Consider the following 22108-nt stretch of genomic DNA (forward strand, 5'->3'; position numbering starts at 1 on the left):
ATGGAAAGTTTTGGGATAACCACATATTAAGAAACTACTAATCAAAATAGAACTAACCCAACTGACCAAATCGAAAACGGACTCTCCTATCAAAAGATATAGAAAAACAAAACTTTCCTAAAGCGCAAAAAAGCGTGATTTTGAAGGCCTAAACGGTGGATGCTTCGCCGGTGGGTTATGCTTATTTTGACGCGTTTCCAATCAAATATGGCGGCGTCCATGTCTTTCCGACTTTGTTGCCCGCTTTTTCCAGTTAATTATTGACATATGCATCATATGCCAAGTTCATTGACATATGCATTGGCAAATCAGATCGGTCAACTATGAACACTGAATGTTCATAGTCTAACAAGAGTATGAACATTCAGTGTAAATAGTCCACTAGGAGTATGAACACTGAATGTTCATGGGTCAATTTGAGATACCCCCCTGTTTGAGCCACTAGGAGTATGAACACTTAAATTCCACTATGTAGTATGGAGGACAATAGAGTAGCATTGAAGATAAGATAAGAGAGTGAAGATAAGATAAGGGTATAGCCATAAAATATATTTCGATCAGTTACAAATTTTTGGCAGAGAACAACAAATTCTAAGAACATTCAACAAGCATTAAAAATGTCATAACTAAATCAAAATGAAAAGAGATGAACCTACTCTAAGCCTCAACGATGGTTGGCAATGAAATTTCTAGTGGAGGAGTTGTCAACAATGGGAATTGGTGGCACTTCGTTACATTTTCTTTTTCGGTTTGGGTGCTTGATCCTCCTCGTGTTCGTGGAGGCATGTTTAAAATGACGGTTTAGAACATTGATAGTTAGGGTTTAATGATAATTGTAATCTCCATGAAGTCATTGCTACATATGATATCCCAAACTTTATAAAAAAATGTTATAAAAGAATGTTTGAAAAACAAAAGTTTGTGCAAAACGTGATTAAGAAACATTTGTCAGAGATTAAGATGTGTATTGGACTCTGGGTTGCTCGTTCCATTGCCAATTCACTAAATCAATGCAAGTTCAAACAAGTGCCAAAATTAGCTATAAAAACAGGATTCAGAGTACACTGCAAAGCATCATAAACATACTCGACTTATGTTTACAAAGAAAAAAAATCTCTTTGCATTTCTTGTATGGCGGGGAATATCCTTGCTAGTTCGCCCGATCCACGAATACTTATTACTTAATTAAGATAGCTTGTTCTAGAACCCATCAATCCCTCGTTCACTTTGTGCTGTAAAGGCAGCTGGTGTTCTTTTGTCACAACACAAGTGATAAAGCTCACCGGCCTGAAGCTCGATACGCCTTTGGTTCCTACCTTAAACCGACAAAGCACTTACCATATTCTTGCATTTTAATGCTATTTACAGAGCACTTAACAAAAACTAGTTAATACCATTTCTGACATATTCTAATACATTCTGCAATTTATGACAGTATATACACATACACAAAATAGATATTAAAGCCAAACGAAAGGTCTAAATCCATAACATTTTTTGGAACCCTTTTATACCACTTCACGATCCTTGGTTCCATTATAGTTGCCCAATCCCAAGCTTCTGTCCATGCAAATGACTCCCACCCTGGAGCAAGTGGCGGAATAGGACTATCATCTTCAAGCACGAGTTTCACAAAATGTGTGCCTCCTCCAATGTGGCCTATTGCCGCTATCTGGACACGAGTTGGATCAGGAGCAGTCCACAAAGGAAAGTATGACATACATTCTTTCTCTCCAATGACGACAAGGACACACTGAAAAGTATTAGCGGCTAAAAATCCCATTGAAGGAAGTTCAAACCATTCTTTGGGGTTCATCGTATATGGAACTGTACATCGTAGATTTGTCTTGATCGCTTCTTTTCGTTCTTCTCCACCCATCATTGAAGTATAATCTACCTCATGGGAAATCAAATCTGTCAACATAAGAGCCCTCACAGTAATCCATGCATCCCCCCCTCCATTAGACCCTAAGCATCGTGCAATCGCGCTAAATCCACAATGTCCATTCGGTCCAACATCTTGCCAATCCACAATGAAGTCTCATATCAATGGATTTAAGTCACATAGCCCATCATCCCATTTAGACCCAATTTCAGGTAAATCTACAAACACTTGAATATGAGTTCTTCTTGGTTTTCTTTTGCATGGTACCAACTTCTTGGCTTTACTATTCTTGCTTTCTTGAGTTACAATTTGTTCCTCAACTGTTTGTGCATACTCGAAAGCTGAAGGCTCTCTCTTTGTGTCCCTTTTATCTTTACAAGTCTTTCACATTTTTTTTATTCCGGTGGCCTACCCTCACATTGGTGTTGACCGAGGCTCTAGCACGAAAGTTGCCTTTGGATCACCTAGTTCTACACACTTTTTCAGCATCAAAACCTTTTGTTCATCGAGAGTTTAATTGAAACTTCTTCCCCGACTGTGCAAGCTCGGGCTGAATATCAAAGGACCCATTAGGAAGATCAATCGGAGTGCTACTAAGCTGTCTCCATCTAGGGTGTATCAAAGATAAGGGGATGCTTCCCTACCAATTAGAACAATTTCACATAACTCATGCACAAGGAAGCCCATACATACTCTTGTAAACACAACGACGACAACGAATTTCATCTGTCCCAACTCTAACGGACTTTATTAGCTCTTTTGCTATCAAATCCAATGCATCTCTAGAAATGTACCCTCTAAGTTGCACATATGTGTTTTGTTTGTAACGATGATCCCGAGATTCAAGCTCCTATTAAAAGAACTTTCAATTTCTGTCACTTGGTTTGTCGGGGAGATTATTAATCAAATTAAAGTTTGGTAGAAGTTACCATTATTGCTAGAACGCAAATGCCTCTTCAAAGAGGAATGCATACTTTCAATTCGTTCTTGCTTTCGAAGTACCAAAATGCATATGGAGATCTATCAAGCCGAGACAAACCTTTCTTTGTACTTTTGAAAGCCATCGGTCTTCTATGTATTCCACAACACCATAATGATCTCCGTACTCAAGTTTAAAACAACGTAGGTGTTCCAAGTACTCAACCGATTACTAAAATTTTGTTATCTTTTTTGAACATAAACATAAATTGTTCATACTCAAAAAATTTCTCAAATGTTTTTTTGGCCTTTGTCTCGATGTTCCTCCGATGTGCCGCACGACCTATAAGATGCTTCCCAATAGTATGATTATGAGTTCCACACATAACACTCAGTATCCATCCACCTTCATTGTTTCGTAATTCCCCTTTCAACACAAATGGACAGCCACATTTTTTTTGGAATAAACTTGTCGTGTGTAGAGAGACAATCGGGGTGTGACGAGTATTACTCATAAGTTAATATTTCATAGAGTACAGAGTACGTGACCTACTACCCGGTATTGCATTGTAAAAAGCATGGATATATGTTATAAAAAATGTCATATAGGCTATAGTATGCAATTAATAGTTCTATAAACAGAAAGTATATCAAACTTTATGGGTCACTACACCAAAACAGGATATTAGTAACGCTCCGTTTTTTGCTTAGTAACGGTTTTAAAGTGTAACTAGGTTCCTAACGTTTTATAAGTGTTACAATTATATATAAAGTGTTACTTTAATTTTGCCAAATATGAGAATTAATTTGTTACGTTTTAAAATTGTTTGTTTGGACCAAAAAGCGTAAATAAATCGTGAATATTAAATATAACATTAAAAATAATAACTAAATTAGAATTTAAAATTTCTAAATTAAAATTTTCGGTGAGGAAAGAAATTTCGGTGAGAGGGAAAGGCCAAAATTCTCGCGCTCTTTCCCCCTATTTAAGATTACTAATGAACAGCCCTATTTTCATCCTTCTCTCATTCAACTTTCAACTTTCATCCTTCTCTCGTTCAACTTTCATCCTTCTCTCGTTCAACAAGTTCATCCTTCAACAAGTTTTGGGAGTCAGCACCGGACGCCGCTGCTGCCGCTATTAGGTAACGTACTTTACGCGCTTTCTTCTTCTCTGATTTTGTATGTTTCATCATCTCATATCTCTTTTTCAATTTTTCACACTACTACTAGGTGATATCATAACTGAAATTAACTTGGGTGTTGGTTGGCTACAGTTATAACCAAAGGTGCGATTTTTATTACTTGTTTTATTCATTAAAAAATTAGATTTTTGTGGTTTGATTTTGCTCTTCTATATGTAATTAGTAATTACTTATTTTAGTTATGTTATGATTTATATTTTTCCTGGTTTGTGGATTGTTAGATTAATATTCATGCTAGCAAACACACACACGGTCTGTATAATGAATACACCAATCCTGTTGATGACAAACCCAAACCCAAACTCAACTTCATACGGTTTAAATATCAGACCCAAGAAAGATACGGGTGTGGAAAAAAAGGCAACTAATAATAATGTTGCTCTTGAGTTGAAATTGTTGGAGAAATTTCGTGAAGATATAAAAAAGTTTCCAGATGATAAAGGGTTGGAAGAGTTTATAGGTGTTCCGGTTAATGGGTATGGGAAAGCGGTACTTGCTGGGTATGGGTGGTATAGGGAGAGGGATTGGGAAGAATGCGGAACGAGATGTTAAGGTTGTTCAGTATAGAGGAGTGTTTGAAGGTAAAGCTGGTATAGGTTTTGTTCTTCGAAACTAACTAATTAAGGTACAAGTTTACCAAAGAGTTTTATTATAACGTTATGAGTGCCAGCAATGAACCTGAGTAACTCCTCTCGACTTAAACCCTAGTTTTTGGTTTCTTCCCTCGCCTCAAACAACGCGACGACAATGAAGCTCGTCAGGTTTTTGATGAAGTTGAACAACGAGACAGTGTCGATCGAGCTTAAGAACGGCACTATTGTTCATGGCACCATCACTGGGGTAGATATCAGTATTCATACTCATTTGAAGACGGTTAAACTGACGCTAAAAGGAAAGAATCCAGTGACTCTTGATCATCTGACTATGAGGGGCAGCAGTATTCGCTATTACATTCTCCACGGCGGCATAAACCTTGAGACTTTATTGGTTGAGGAGACACCTAGGGTCAAGCCAAAGAAACCAACATTTGGGAGGCCTATGGGGCGTGGGTGGCGGTGGCCATGGGCGAGGACGCGGACGTGGCGGTGGTCGCTAGAAATGTTGGACTTCGCAAATTTTGCAGGATTTGCTTATGTACAAGAGTGGGCATATGGAGAGATTTGGTGGATGTTAAGGATAGCCAAATTTTTCGTTTACCATTCTTACTTTGTTGAAATGTTTTTAGCTTAAGCCTACTTGGATGGATGCTTAGTAGAATTGTAGAATTGTTTGAACTCATTTCATGTGAATGCATAGTACAATTTGGTTCAAGATCTTGTTTATCTTTTGGCATTTGAGGATTATAACAATTAGAATTGATAGATTGGTGATAACCCACATTTCTCTTTTGGAGGGAAGGTTCATAGAATGGCCACCTTCTTTGTTTAATGACATTAAAATTCAGATTTGAAGAAAATAGGTGGCCATGGAGTTTCATTTTTCAAAAAAAAAAAAATGAACCTGAGTAAGTTGTTATACTTTACTATATTGACCAAATGTCATCTGTTAGTGTCCTCCCCTTCACCGGTTGAATGATTCTAACACTGGGTTAATATCTCACTCTGTCTTGAGTGATTAACAAGGTATGCTCGGCGGTGACAGACTCCCATCGATGTAACAACCGCCCGTTATCGTCTCACATAACAGATTAAAGCTACCCATTATCAGAATTGGTTTGTGGATTGTTAGATTGTTAGCGAGTGGTGGAGCTAGGGGGCGAGTGCATACAGCTCACCTCGGATTTTAGCAGAAAAATTAGTGTTATTTTTTAGAGAGTACTAACTTTACTTATTTACTTTGTTTGGAGTACTACTTTCCATATATTCAGCCCCAAAAAAGCAAATTGATTTGAAAAACAAACCCGGTTTCACCCCTCCATAACTTCCCTACTTATAGATAAGATAATTTTCATTTTTCAGCAAAAAAATTTAATGGTATATTGTGTTTGAGGGAGTAATTTGGTAGTGAATTAAAATGAACCCAAATGCTTCTCTAATCTAATCTAATTCCATTTCTTTAATTCAAACTCCCTAAACTCAATCAAACCTTACATTGAAATCCAGAAAACTAGTAGGCATGTTTTAGAAATATTTTTTTCAATCAATCTCTCTCTTTTCTATGGAGTGACAACTGAATAAAAGAAAGAAAAAGATTGGACTGTGGAAATATTAATGAGATGGGAGAATCAACAAACAAAGTGGTGGGTTATATAAGTATTTTCGTTTTATTTTGGTGGAACTCTCATTAACATCTCTGTATTTATTATTTCAATCTTATTCATCTCTCTTAAATTTTTGAAATAATGGTGATAACTTGATTAAAAAGAGGTTGCCTTCGAAATTGAGAAATGTGACCTTTGGATCTTTGGAAATTGAGAAATTTAACTAATGGTTGGATCTTTTTTTGGTCATAGACACACCTTTAATTTCGGGGTTAATTGAGTTTATCATAAGAAGAGATCAAAATGCAAAATTAGAAAGAACTTTCAAAACAAAATAATTTCTATGAAAACAGAAAACAAAGATCTGTGAGAGAGGCGATTAGAGCGGCGAGCTCTCTAATTTTTTGGCATTTTTTCATATTATTTTTGTATTCTTGTTCGTCTAATAGATGTGGTCTCTACGTAGATCGAACTAGCTAATCGTGATGCACACCATCCGACTCTAAACTGAGATAACTAGTAGATGTGTGTCTATGAATTGTGTTTCTACTTTCCTACAAGTTATCTGTCTACGAAGTTGTAGCATTCATTGGCTCACCCTGGAACAAAATCCTGGCTCCGCCACTGATTGTTAGTAGTATCTAACTCCTTTTTTTTTTAAGTTTGATAGCGTGGGAAGGGTTTTCTAGAGTTCATGCTGGAATGGGTTGAATATTTAAACAAAGAATAACCCATGTCTTGTTTCTGGTAACTGTGGGTTTTAAAAGATAAAATCTGAACTAGTACACAAAGTATCTCTTTTTGAAATTCAGACTCATATTTGAAGCAAGTTCAAAATTTTCAAACTTGTATCGAAGTGATTTGACAGTCCGCATCCTATTGGCTGAGCCTTTGGAATAAAATCTACAATGAACTACATGAGTTTGTATATATGTGCAAACCGATAGCATATATTTATATTTTTTTAAGACTGAATTTCAGGCAATTATCTTGAGTAGAGTGTAATGCATGTTGGGGAATGAGAAGTCTTTTATTTTGTCTTGCATTTTGTGCTTATATGTTATAATGCCTTCAATGTTAAAATGTAGGCACCGTTTTAGCTTGTTTACGAGATAGTTCAATATTTATAGAACGTTATGCATCAAATTTTCATAAGCGGATAGTGCTAAAAGCCGGGGCTAGTAGGAAATGACATTGACCCTATCACTTGTTCCTTGTGTTTACTTGATGTGCTACTTGCAGAATGTCTCAACCGATTCTAAAAGATTGGATGAATGAAAATGACAGACTTGGGAGTGTGTATAGGCAGGGGGTTTCCGATTTTATTCTATTCGCTAGTGGCAAAACTAAAAGCGTCGACCACGTGTCCTTGCCCATGTAACAAATGTCGAAATAGGAAAAGGTTTGCATATGATATAGTTAGAAAACATTTGATTCATAACGGTATAGAATCAACATATCGTGTATGGGTTTTACATGGTGAAAACCCATATAAGGATCGAATGGTAAACCGAGTTGAAGAAGAAAATAGTGAGAAAGGACTAGGGATAGGGAATTTTGTTGATGTTGCTTATGGCATGCATGAAGAATTAGTGGGTGATTTGAGTGGAGGCGATGGAAGTCAAGCTGAAGATGTTGAACCACCTATTGTTCTAGAACCTGATTTGGGTAAGAGGTACAATGAATATAAGAAAAAGCAGAAGAAAAATTATACCCCTCATGTGAGGCTCTGTCACAACCCTTTCAGCGCAGCTGTGGACCTCCATAACTTGAAGAAGCAGTATAATTGGTCGGGAAATAGTGTGACCGCGCTTTTGTCTTTGTTGAAAACGTGGTTGCCAGATGGAAACACTTTGCCTTCTAAGTATCCTGCAATGAAGGCAATGTTGAAAGATCCGGGAATGAAAGCCGAAAGTGCATAGATGCATGTGAAAATAATTGTATGCTATATTATATAAAGACTGAAGCTGATTTTGATTGTGTCCTCAATGTGAAACGCCTAGGTACAAAGTAAAAGGGGGAAATCTGGAAAGAAAAAGAAACAAAAAGGAGAAAAGTATTGAGACATTTCCCTTTGATTCCTAGACTTAAAAGGTTGTACACTATATCATGGATAGCACGTGAAATGATGTGTACGATGAAGCGACACCTTCTTGGAATTATATGAGGCATCCAATCAACTCGCCGAGTGGAAGACATGTAAAGATGATTGGCCAGATTTTGCTAAGGAAAGGCGTAATGTTTGGCTTGGAATTGCAACCGATGGATTCAATCCACGTGGTGTTCAATCCACACTGGTTATAGTTGTTGGCTTTGTTTTCGTGGTGCCTTATAATCTGCCACCGTCTTTGTGCATGAAATCTGAGTTCCATATGATGTCGTTGTTAATACGGGCGAAGGCACCGAGTCAAAACATCGATGTATTCCTTAGACCACTAGTTGATGAGTTACAACAGTTATGGAAAGAAGGGGTGGCGACTTATGACATGCACAAACGGGAGCATTTTACTTTGAGGGGCTATGTTGATGTGGGGCATTCATGATTTACCGGCCAGATATGGCAATTTATCGCGGCTGTTTAACACATGGTTACAAAGCCTGCCCTATTTGTGGTGATGAAACTCCGTCTATGCATCTTCAAACGCGTAAGGAAGATCGTTTATACAAATTACGGATGTTTCTTAAATCTGATCACCCATTTAGGCAAGGCAAGTACTTAGGAGTTAAGACAAAAGAGTTAAACCCTCCTCCGCCAAGGTTAAAGGGAGAAGTAATTGAGAAAATGTTAAGTCGCGGTCCATTATGTACACGGGAAAGTATTAAAAGGTACCAAACGGAGTATAGATGATGTGGATGTGGTTGCTATTGGAGATGATGAAGATGATGAAGATTATGAAGTTTGAAGCATGGTATAAGAGGTCTATTCTCTTTGAACTGGAATATTGGCGAAGCATAAAATTCGACATGTTATTGGCGTGATGCACGATGAGAAGAACGCGTGGCGTAACACATAATAAATGCGATTCTTGACAAGAAAGACAAAACAAAGGATACGATTCGAGGCACGAGAGGATTTGAAGAAAATGGGGATTCATAGTGGTCAATGGATGCAAACGGACCCAATCACGAGGGAGATCTGTTAAACCAAAAGCCCCATTTGTTTTGAATAAAGATGAGAAGCTTGAGTTACGCACAATTTTGAAGAATTTGAAGCTTCCCTACGGTTTTTCATCGAACTTAAAAACATTGTCACTTTGAGTCCTCCCTGGTTTGCTTATAATGAAATCACATGACTATCACGTGATTATGTGTTACTTGCTTCCAATTTTGCTTCAAAGACGCTTTTCCAAACCGCGATTTGCGTGTAGAGCTATTCATCGATTAGCTTATTTTTAATCTTCTATGTTCGAAAGTCTTAATCGAAAGGAAATCCAAGATGCCAAATACATGGTTGCAGAGGCATTGTGTGTATTGGAAAAGTATTTTCCAACCGCTTTCTTTGATATCGGCATCCACCTCTTGGTGCATTTGGTGATGAAGGGCTGATTTGTGGACTGTGTATCCTAGGTGGATGTATCCATTTGAGCGGTATGTAAAATGCCTTTACTTTTATTTTTTATTTAGTGGCAATTATTATCGATTGAAACTACAAAGTACAATTTTGGTTTTGTTTATTTTAATAGGGCAATGAAGGAGTGTAAAAATATTTCGAGCAATAAAAGCGTTATGTTGAAGGCTCCATTCGCGAGTCCTATATTGTTTCGAAGTCCATTAGGTATGCTATGGAGTACATGCCAAATTCGGGATGGAAATCACAAAGCTACTCGTGAGGCATTTCTAGATGAAGATGGAGAGTATAGTGATGAGGGGCCTATACTTGAGGGTAAAGCTGTGATCCTAGGCAAGGAACAATGGATACAAATCCGTAGGTGGGTTCTTTTCGATTTCGACATCGAAAAGCTTGATGAACATTACAGGTTTGATTGTTTTGATAGATTTGACTCAAACATTTACTAGTCTAAAAAGTCATAATAAATAGTCGTGTCAAACTGTATAAACAAATTGTAGTGAATATCGTGCCTTGCAAAAGCAACCGCGACGCGAGGAAAGAAAAGGGGTAGCAAAGGCGAAGTGGAGATCTGGTGAGTTTATTGTGTGGTTATATGACAAGGTATTGTTTTATATATAATTTAGTTTAGTAGGATATTACAATTAGTATTTTAATTTTATCTTTCTAATTGTCATTTTTTTACTTCACAGGTTGTTGGTTGCAAAAGACACAGATTGTGACTTATGGCGATTTGTCCAAGGACCATTGTTCAAAGCTAAAACATATAAAAAGTACCGTGTTAATGGTTTTGTGTTCTCTACTAGGTCGCATGACGAAACAGTTTCCACACAAGATAGTGGTGTTTGCATGAAAGCAATCACTACGTTTACGTCGAGTAGGAAAGACAAAAATCCTATTGATTCATCGACTAAGTGGTATGGGGTTATCGAACAGATAATAGAGTTGGACTATCGACTTTCCAAAGATGTTGTCTTTACTTGTAATTGGGTGGGTGAGGGTGGAGGACAAGACCAATGGTTGTAAACTTTGTCCAGATTCTAATTTAGTGATGGTTAATCTCAATAGGCTAAAGAGTGTTGATCAATACTTTGATGAGCCGGTGATTCTTGCTTCTGAGGCTAGTCAAGTGTTTTACTCGGAGGATTTGAGAAATCCTAACTGGTGGGTAGTCATAAATTCGCCTAGGCGATTGACAAGTCGAGTTGATGAACTAGATGCACCAACTGACTTCCAATCTATTCTTGAGGACCAACCTAATTTGCAGCCGTTGATGGAAAGTCTAACCTGATTGTAATAGTTGCACTCTCATATTGTGAGATTTTTAGTTGCATGCGAACTTCTCATTTTCTAGTTTTAAATATATAAACTCTTTCTATTTTGAAGTTTTGTCATGCGGTTTGGGTGAAAGGTGTGTTTGAGTTGTTTTTTTTCTTTTTTTTAATCAAGAATAGTCTCTATAAATGTATACTTTTGAACTTTGTCATTTTTTTTGTGGTATCCTAATTTTACCTATTTGTTCTAACATTTTTTTGTCATATAGTAGGCTATTTAATAATGGCACTAGGTCAATCTCAATCTATTGCTTCCCAGCCATCGAGTTCAGTCCCACTTCCATCTCATAATTCAACTTCAGACTCTCACACATCTCAGCCCGGAAACTCACCAACGATTACCAAGTTACCTATAGAGTTCGATGAGGATGGCGTCATTTGTGGGTCCTAACCATGCCAAATGGAATACCAGGTTGGTATTTATATGTTCGATCTCAGTATTCCAATTCATTACAAGGATTGGAGGAAAATAGATGGAAGCTTCAAAGGATAATGTCGGAATAAATTAATGGTAAGATTTACATGTACTTTAATTTCGATGATAGCATCCATTATTCTTGAATATTAGTATGTTTTTCAAGTTCTATATCTACATGTTGTCCAGCCCTATGTATGGAAATTTACTTAATATGAAATAAACAAAAGTCACTTTGTTCATGTAGGAAGAATTTGAGCCTAATGTTCCCCAAGCAATGGCACGCCGAGAAGTTGAAAAGGACTTTCCCCAAAAGTTCAGATCAGCAAAGTATGCCCTGCGGAAAGAAATTTTGCGTAAGTGCGGGAGCGTGGAAGAAGCTATTGCAGCATGCCCAGATGGTAAGGACCCAAATCATTGGGCTGTGTTTGTTAGAAATGAGAGTACCGCTGAAGTGAGAGCTAGAAACGCAAAGAATGCAGAGAATGCCAAAAAGAATATATATCGACATACTAATGGGCGGGACACATATGCCCATAAACTGGATAAAATGGTAGGTGTCTATTCTTGCACTAACGATTTCTTATCACGTTATGCTAACAACTATTAAGGATTTTTTTTGTAGGATAAAGAAGATCCTAGCAGAAAACATGGACGGGTAGATAGTTGGAAAAAAGGACATGAGCGTCGTGATGGAACTATATTAGCGAGTGCTCGGACCCATTATGTAAGTTTTAATAACATTGAAGCTTGAACTTACCTGTGTGTTGGTATTGTATATAGACTATGTTGCATATTGTATTACTCATATCGGTGGTTAATATTGTAGGAACAAGTGGAGGCTTCTCATAAAAGAAGAAAAAGAAGCAAATTGGTGGTGAGGGCAGTGTAATGGAAGTAGACTTCGATAATGATGAGTTGTCGAAGTCTTTGGGCCCGACAAAGGGAGTAGAACTCGTGGAATCAGCTCCAACAAGTCTAAGAAGCAATTGCAATGTACAGTGTATTGCCAAGGCATTATTGTAGCAAAGCAAACTCTTCATCCATTCGAGTTGAAGGGGAAATGAATGAGATGAAGTCTTCCTTAGTTAATGTCATGGGCGTGTTAAAGGTGAGTTTGCAGTTTGCACTTGTGCTTTATTGCATACAATATCATTATGTATAACTAATTGTTACTATAAATTGTGTCGGGGATGTACTTAAAAGGTCATCCAAAAGCAATGGAACACCGATTGCTCAACCCGTCTTGACCAAACAACACCGAAACTGAAGTCGGTTCAGTTCTATTCGTCACTTTCGACTCAACAAAACTTGATGAATATGTTTGCAAATTTGAATCCTCCTTGCGGGACGCTTTGGTTCTTCACCAAATGTATCTTTATTAGATAGGGATGGTGTAGTGGTTGCTAAAGGGTATGTCATGACAGAGACAATTTGGAGATTGCAATGGCAGAAAAGTTCTCGCAGGTGAAAAAAAAGTCTACATAGAGGAAGTCTTGGTTGGTGATGCTCTTGTTTACGATGGGCCCCAAGATGGAGTTAGATTTTTGGATGGCTTTAGTGCAGGAGGTCCTTTAATTTGGCTCGAGTCAAGGATGCAAACTTTCTGAACTTGGAATTTTTCAGTATGGTTTGGTTACTTTATGTTTTGAATGTCGTTTGTTTTTTATTTAATATGGATGTCATAGTGACTTGACAAACTTATGGTCTTTTTTTGGTATGGATGAGTATTGACTTTAATATGTTCGTACTATATCTATTTATTAAATTTGATTGCAGATATGTATGCTTGTTTGCTTAGCAGGTTGAAGAAAGTACTAACCCATTTTAACTCCTTTTGTGCAAATCAATATAATTGGTTTTGCAATTGCGGTCCCAAGCCCGGATAAAGGAGGAGGGAGGATGGTGGAGCCTTGGACTGTTTCCTGCAAACGCTATAAAGAGAAGAAGGAAGAAGTGGAGCCAGAGGGCAGAGGCTGATCCAGAACGAGATCAAAGGACTGTATTTGCGTATCAGGTACCTGGTTTAGCCACATTTTAGCATTTTGTCAGGTTTGGGGTGCAAATGACAAGTATAAAGCGGTTACCGAAGGCTCTTTACAGCTCCCTTCGTTCGAATGTTGTTCTGTTTGACTTGACAAGGGTCGTTGAAGAATTGGTATATAATAGCATAGATGCAGCTTCAACCAAGGTATAAAATAAACCCAAGAATTGGTACATAATAGCATATTATCGTAATCATAGTTCATTATACTTATTATGTTACGACTTTATTATTATTATTATTTATACAACACATTATTTTTATAATATTTATTGTTATACTTGATTATTTGCTAGTAAGCTTTATCGAGTCAGTATCTTTAATCTCAATGCATTAAAACATTCAAGGTACTTCTAAAGAAAGTTTAGTGGTAGTATTAGGGCTTCATTTTTTGTGTTTTGAGTTCTAATTTTGCGTAGGTTTCTATTATTTTCCCTCCTATAAGATCAAGTGGCATATGTTGTTGTTAGGGTAAATGTCGCTATTAGTGTTCTTGGCTGGTTATGTTAAAGTAGAGGATGATGGTGAGCATTCATTTTCTTTTTCTTGTTTAGATCACTCATGCATATGTTAAACTATAATAATGTTGCATTCATTGTGCATTCGATGCGGGATGTGGAATTACTCGTGATGAATGGAAGTCTTTGTTAGGAGAAAGATCACGGTAACTATGTTTAGATATTTATTTCAATACATTCTTCACTTATTACTGGCACTCTTTAGGCCAAGTATCAATGAGAATAGGGATAATCCCGTATATAGCTCAGTACAATTTGGGTTTGTCTTTCGATAGTGTCTAAAACTGCTAAATATCTGACAGTTAGCTGGGCTTGAATTGGCTTGATCTATACTCCACATGAAGCAAACTGGCTTAAAAATATATACAAAATCTCTGACTTAATCCAATATCCCCCTCATATAATCCAATTACAAGTGTAGTTCTTCTCAGTTAAGACGGGGAAGCAATCAGAGCTTGGGTCTCAAAGGTTCTAATATGAGAAGAAAAGGGTTTCTTTGAGAATGAAAGGAAGTGTGGTGGTAATGTACCAAATTCCTCCTCTTCCCCCCTTTCTAACTGATCCTCTACTCCGTGTTTAAGACCTGCTCCACCCAAAACACACACACACACCGACACCCACCCACAAGTTGGAGTCATTTTACATTTCAATTTCTCTTTTTAATTTGAATGATATGCTGCAATGATTAGTCCAATGTGGTTAGTTTTTCGTTTGCTATTCCTTGTTGTAATGAGTTTTGTGTTGGATGTGAACAGCAACATCAAAATTTCACTGCTTGGCTGAACTGGATGTGCCTTCTGAAAACTTTGGTTTTCGAGGTGAAGCAATAAGTTCTCTTTCTGACATCTCCTTGTTAGAGGTCACAACAAAAGCTCGTGGGAGACCTAATGGATATCACAAGATCATAAAGGCATGCATTCTTCTCCTCTGTAGAGTTGATCTATGATCATTTTCTTGACCACTTTGGTTGGCTGCTCTAATGTAAATTTGTGGTGTCATCTCTATCTTACTGGGGTTGTAAGTGTTTATATCTCGGAATTGATGACAATAGGCAAGAGATGGGTACCCGAGGTAACATCTTATGAATCATCTCAGTATACGGGTTAATATGTATAGGATAGGAGTGACAGGCACTCTCAAAATTTTCGCTTTGATTTGCTCTCGTTTACTTTATTTGAAAGTATACGAAGAGTTTATTTTCGGAGATAAAGGGATTCATATTGCAGCCATATTTTTAGATTTGATTGTTTTGTTAATTGAACTGTTATTAATAAGAAATCACCATTAGCGATGAAGAATGTAAACAAGGAATACAATTCTTAATATGATAAAAAGGGCTTTATCTGCTTATATTAAGGCTAGGATATCTTCATTTTGTGTTAGTCACAAATACTTTGAACCTAGGAACTTGGGCGGTGTGATATTCCTTTAGCATGTGTCGTGGGTATACCCAACTTTTGCCAAACTCACGAGTCAATCCGTGTGGAAACGTATTCACCATTCAGAAAGAGTGTTGATGTTTTGATCTAATTGAAGATGGACAAGAGATATAGCAAGAGAGAGAGCAAGATATATGGAGAGAGAGAGAGAGGAGAGAGAGTTGTAAAATGGTACAAGGGTATAGCCATGTCCCATTTTACACCCACAACAAATAAAATGGTGGAAGGGTAGAGCCATGTCCCGGTTTACACCGTATGAACGGATAGAGATAGTGAAAATAGAGAGGCATTACTTATATTCTAATCTAGATTTAGGGTTTGAAGGTAGAAGAAAATCAGATCTATCGGGTTTTACTCTTTTGTAGAAAAAATTATGATGCAATGCAACTTGAGTGTACATAATTATTATTAGGGCATAATTTATAAATTTCTAATCTGAATTTTAAATATGGCTCCATCATTGGGTTCTTTGGAAATTGTTCTAATCTGAATTTATAGATGCTCTATCATTGGCCTTGTTCAGAAATTGTTGCAAACATAAAGTGTACTTGTATAAAGAGTGTTAAACTGGGAATTGTTACAAAAAAGGAGAAATCTTTAGGGTAACAGGCTTTGTTCGATGCATGAGCCTTAAGGTCAAACTAGAACTATCAATATAGTTAAATTACGATAAATCTTTTTATTTTTAACTTTTAGTTGTGACCACGCTTGCTATAATACATAACATTTGCAAAGAGAAACTTTGATAATGCATGTGATATTCAGTGTATGATTTCTTTGGCAGATTTCTTTGAAGGCAGATGAAAAAGCGTGTATGTTTATCCACTAGAATTCTTAGCAAGAACAGATTGACCGGGTTACATTCCAAGCAGAGTTTGGAAATTTGAGAAGTGTTATGGAGATGTAAGGAACCTCCAGTTTTTCCTATTTTATTACATTAACATACATGTGTAATGTTTACGAACCAATCTAACCATGCTATTATATTGTAGAGACTGTCCGGAAAATCAACTCTATGGTCAAATTCCTCGGGGAACTTCGATTCGACTCTGAGAATTTGTTTTCACTTTGAGTTATACTTCTGATGTTTAATATTAGAGAATGAATCCCGAATTCAACAGGGCACTATTTGTGTTTTTTTGAATTTTTTCACTGAGAATAGGGGTTCACTCGTTTAAAACAAAACAGTAGGCCGAATTGGACCCAACCGGAAGTTATCTTTTATTGCTTAATCTGTTAAAATTGGACATGCTTTGAACTAGACGATTAGATTGAATCTGATGGAGAATGTTAATTTTCAATTGTGTAAATATATTCTTTAACTGTTTACGTGTCCTTCATGTGTCCGTATCCTACTGTTTGAAAAGTGTCATATTCGCGTACCCGTGTCGGGGCTTATCCATGTCTGTTTGATTAATGCGTGTTTCATAGTGTCAGCGTCGTCAATTTTATGCGTACATGTTAGGTACTTAAACCAAAGTTCTTATACATGGGCCTTTGATACTTCAACAATCAAAGAGAGTCGAACACGGGGAGACAACCAAATTTTATCTCATCTAAGTAATCACCTATATTTTTGGGGAACGGAAAAGGCGAGATGGATCGATCCTCTTTGATACCATGTCTAGAAAATAGGAGACAGGTTTCTTGAGATTATCGACATTATACATTTAGTGAGATGACTTAATTGTCTAGAGACTAAGAAATTCACTTCGAAGAGTGTCTACAAGGCACTGTGCCGTTTGCAAAGACAAGGTGATATAGATTAGTTTGGAAAAATTGGTTATCCCTAGATACTCTTTTACATGTTGGCAGGTCTTCTTAAATAGTCTATCATTTCCCAATTTAGATTGTTGCAAAAGAAATACTAGTTAGGTCTCTTTCTTTGTCCAAAGAAGAGAGAACTCCAAGACCTTTTTCTTAAGCTCACTTGAGAGAAGTCTTTTTTATGGAAGGAAGCACTTTATAGTTATAACCACCGACACAAGGAATGCCAATAGGAGATGTCCTCTGCACTAAGGCTTTATAGAAAAACCGAGTGCTTTAAAATCGGCAAGCCCTTCGTATGTGCAACTGTAGATTTTCTATGTACGGAGAGGATTGCGAGAACCTTCAGGTGATGTTTTAAGCCACTTATGCCCTGGAAAACAAACTGCTCTGTGTGTTATGGACTTGTGGTGGCCTATACTTAAAAGCCAAATAACTGAAGTCACTGACGTGTATGGTGACTAGAAGATCTATTTAGAAATCGTGGTTGCAATTACAGATCAAGAACAAGGAACCAAACTACTGCAAGTCCACCTGAATTGGAGCATATTAAACTTAATACAGATGGAGTAATTGAATCGAGTCTTTGGACATGGTGCAATAATTAGAGATGAATTTGAGAGGGTCCTAGTGGTGGGGCTACAGCACTTTTCAAATATTTGAAAGTGATTTAGGTAAGACGGAACAAATGTGTGGACCTACAACTGTTGCACATACTCGATTTCTCTAAGGGAAGTTCAAGTTTTGAACAAGACTGAGGAGTCCCGGTCATACTGTTTAAACCTGTTTAAGTTCTTCCTTAGTGTTTGTGTTTTTCTTACATGTATACGGAGAGACGAATGGAGTGGCTGAATTCGTGGATCTCACTTTCCAACTAACTAATGTTAGGCAATAAACATAAGCAATTTGCCAATCCAACTAAGGATCAGAAGTGTTGGATGTAACATCTAAAGGACGGCTTCTATCGTCCGTGTATAGACTGGAAAATTGTGTCATTTGTTACCTACAATATGCACAAAACAGTCAATAGGAAGGAGTCATAGTCAATTCCACCAACATGCCTAACTAATAGTTGAGAGTCTGCAGGTGCCAACTAGCAAAGTTGGTAAAACCTTAGTGATGATACAAGAGGTTTGGGATCGAACCCACCCCACCAGCATCATTTTACTGGTTTCATTTAAAACAGGCTTGCCAATCAAAATAAAAAATAAAATAAAATAGTAGAGTCCTCAACCGGTTTCAACCAATAGGTCGGTGTCTTTAATTGATTCAAGATTGAAGTTGGATCTTTTTGGTCCTAAAATGAAGTATGCGACAATATACATTTGAAGATTGAGTTTTAGAGGTTTTTTGTCCTGAAATTAAGATTGCGCAATTAAGTTTTGGGTTTTCATTCTAAAAATCTAAAAATTAAGACTACACAATCAAGTTATTGCGTTTTTCTTTTTCCTGAATTTAGGATTATGCAATTGAGTTATGGACTGTTTGGCCTAAAATTAAGTTTATACAAGATACTACAAGTAATGTATTTTAAGTTAAGGATGACACAATTTCTGCCTTCCAATATACTCGAGAAAATCTGCAATGTGTTTCTTTCTAGTGTACATAGCACAACTATAACCGTGTACATAGCAGTATAGCACAAGTTTCTTTTTGCATGGGGGATAGCGTGTGCATTGGGTCGTGATTTTGTGGTTTAGAATTTTGCACCCCATATAGCATATGCATTCGTAGTACTCTTACTTCAGCCCCACATTCAACTATCCTCAACCTCTTTAAAAGATACTTCGTCAAGTTGATGAGTCAACCCAGGCTAAAGTTGAAGTTTCCAATCATTAAATAGAAGGTGCAAGCCAAGTCCCAAGAGAGTTCTCCATTCTTTGTAACTTCGGCATTTCTTAGTGGCATCTTGTAGATGACTTTGAACTCAATGTTGACTCTTGACAGGTTGCCCACCAAATGTGTCCATCCAAAATGGTACTTCATTTCTTCATCTCCAAATTTGGAAGTGGATGTTCTTGGCAAAAGAGTTTCCTTTGTGACTGATGATGCCTAGTGCAGATCCATAGAAGGAACCGGACGGGTTTGGTGTACCAAAGACAAATTTTCCACTCTATATAAGCTTTTGATAACTTCCCTTCATAGTTTAACCATTTGAAACCTTGATTATGTCCAAGCCACTTATGTTTTCTTTATCATACCATTTCCACTTCATTAATTTTTGTGAACTGTTATCAACTCTTTTTTAATATTTTGAAACGACTATCTCTTACGCTTTTTAGATTTTAAAGACGCATCTGGGTTTTGTTTTTGTTTACATAACATTGTATTATAACAACTTGCACTTTAATTTACTTCCTCAGTTCTTTTTCTCGCTTCATTCTTGGACCTAACCTTGTACTCTATGTTTGAAACGCCTCATGTTAGCCTTACACCTTGTTTTGTGCTTGGTTGTTGTAAAAGATTCCTAGCACTTTCGATCTTGATAATATCCCTTTTTACATCTTAGTTAGGGTAGTTTAGAGCGCACGATTACTACTAGATTCTTTAGGCTTAATATTTTTCCTGGAGGCATCAATAATATTTTACATAATGCTATCTCCATTACTTTGTTTAAACTGTTTCAAACATCTTGGTTAGCTACATAGCTTCTGTAGCTTTAACTGTTTAGTAGTTTTGCTAAATAAGATTTCTTGAGCAGTTTATGTGTTAGACATCGTCCACGTCACCACGACCACCGCTACTCATAGGTTTGTTGGTTAGGATTTTTGCCCATTTCTAGAGTGTTTTCGGGAGCATCAATTTCAACTTTTACACCCCAAAATTGTCCAATCACACACCATGAAGTTTGATGTAGAATAAAATCATAGTTGTTCCATTGTTGCTTTCTAAAATTTTCACAGATATACATGTTTATTTCTTGTACATTGCCATATTTGGCTTGTAGTGTTTTATGAACAATAGAGTAAAAGTAATTTAATTCTACGAAACTTAGTCTCCTTCTACATACTGGTAACAAGTAATATAACAGTATTTTGGGTAGTTTAGGTGTATATAAATTCATCATAATTGTTGTTATTAATATTATTCTAATTGACATTGACACGTATACAGAGTGTCCGAAATGACAACTTGTGTGAACTAAGACACAGAAAACTAATGGAAAAGAAAACCATTGCAATTCTTTGGTTACACAACTAATTCTTGGGCTCAAGACCTTATGAAGACACCTCCTTACAAATAAATAACTATGAAAGTGGCATATGTGGAGTTGTAACTATGTTAATAGATTATTGTCTTAGTCTTTTAGGGTACATAAGAAACCCTAATTTGAAATAGTAAGTACAAAGTGTCCATGTGGCGGACACGAGTGTGGAGTGTCCATGTGTAATGCGTGACTCGGTAATGCGACATGGATTTTGAATAATAGGGTCCTTGAGACGAGTTCGGCACAAGAAGCCAAGAACAATAGGATTCTGAATAATAATATTTACTATGGCTATTACTATTATTATTGTTGTTAATGGTATTGTTAATGTTATTATTCCTCTCGGGGGAAGAACCTCGGGTTTTAGACTTTTAGGACATTGGCTCGCGTGACAAATGTGTGTTGAGTGCACCTTTTGACAGATCCCTAGCTGATGCAATCCTTGGTCATCCTTCTCATGATCTTAGTGGCGAAGATGGACCGCACAATCCACCTCCATTTTCGGAAGGAGCACGGACAAACCAAAGGTCCCCCACTCCCATATCTACTCGAATAGTTGTTGTGGCAGGAATTGTTGTTGTGGCAGGTGCAATATTTGTTGTGGCAATATCCCATAGGAATTGTTGTTGTTGTGGCAGGTGCAATATTTCAAATTTTGAAAGCGTGAAATTCTATCTTAAAGTCTTTTGATGAAAGATTCTTTCTGGGGTAGTAATTATTTGTTTCCTTTTGTCTAACATTTTATTTTTTGGTGGTTTGTTTGTGGAAGCTTTTGGTTGTTAGACCCACAATACTTCAAGTGGATTCTCTAGTTTTCACCAGAATAGCGGCCATACAATTAGAATTCACAAAGACATTTTATTTTATTACTTTTTCATTAGGGACTAGGTTATGTAAATTGGAACTTGAAATCTCAAGTATGCTTGTGCATGTTTGATGGGCATTTTAGCCAATTTTGGTAGAACCAACTTCATAGTTTCTGTAACACTTAAGGATTAAGAACAATTGCAGAATTTTTTGTAAATTTGTTAAAACTAGCGCATTAGTTCCATTGAAATTGATCAAAAGTGGTAGGAATTGTTATATTAGTTCCATAGTGCTATATAGCCTTTGAAAGGTTGCACTATAAAAAAACTTGTAATTTTTATACTTGCAGTATCTTGTTGGTAATCATTCTATTTTTCTTATTTTCTAGTTTCCCATTCTTTTATTTCTGTGGGATATCTCATCCTACATTTTTGATATTATAGTTATATATAGATATACACCCTATACCGATAAAAAAAAAAAAAGATACTTGATCTGTTATTTTTTGCTATTGGTTTGTTGATTGGTGTGTCGTGGGGTCATCGTGTGGGTACCGCCTTTTACTTGATTCGTTTACCATATATAGAAGAAGATATGTTTGCATTACTTGGAAAATAATTGCCTTTGGGCAGTTTCGATTTTTCGTTCTCTTATAGGGTGTGGGAAAAGGACGGTTGTAAGATATGTTGCTTTCGCCCGGCTTGGGTCCGCACGTAGTTGAGTATAGCTGTTATGATATAATGGGATCCTCGAGAAAAAGGTTTACGTGGCGCTAGCACATGCTTTCAAAGCGGTGAGAG

The 22108-nt window shown here is 36.9% G+C and overlaps 1 protein-coding gene, 1 long non-coding RNA gene and 1 pseudogene across 2 annotated transcripts; all 3 read left to right on the forward strand.

Annotated features, from left to right (window-relative positions):
• Window positions 1-3922: 3922 nt before the first annotated feature.
• LOC147510005 (uncharacterized) lies at window positions 3923-11432 on the forward strand. The gene is made up of 3 exons (XR_015216698.1): window positions 3923-3948; window positions 4037-4092; window positions 11323-11432. It is a non-coding gene; the product is annotated as an uncharacterized LOC147510005 (long non-coding RNA).
• LOC147510006 (small nuclear ribonucleoprotein SmD1a pseudogene) lies at window positions 4459-5106 on the forward strand (annotated as a pseudogene).
• Window positions 11433-11721: 289 nt separating the features above from the next.
• On the forward strand, window positions 11722-12417 carry LOC147510007 (uncharacterized). The gene is made up of 3 exons (XM_086597982.1): window positions 11722-12078; window positions 12151-12252; window positions 12355-12417. Exons 1-3 carry the CDS (start codon window positions 11803-11805, stop codon window positions 12415-12417), a joined length of 441 nt encoding a protein of 146 aa, XP_086454108.1. The 5' UTR covers window positions 11722-11802.
• Window positions 12418-22108: the final 9691 nt, after the last annotated feature.

Source organism: Coptis chinensis, chromosome 3 (assembly GCF_015680905.1).
Source record: "Coptis chinensis isolate HL-2020 chromosome 3, ASM1568090v1, whole genome shotgun sequence".
NCBI lineage: Eukaryota > Viridiplantae > Streptophyta > Magnoliopsida > Ranunculales > Ranunculaceae > Coptis > Coptis chinensis.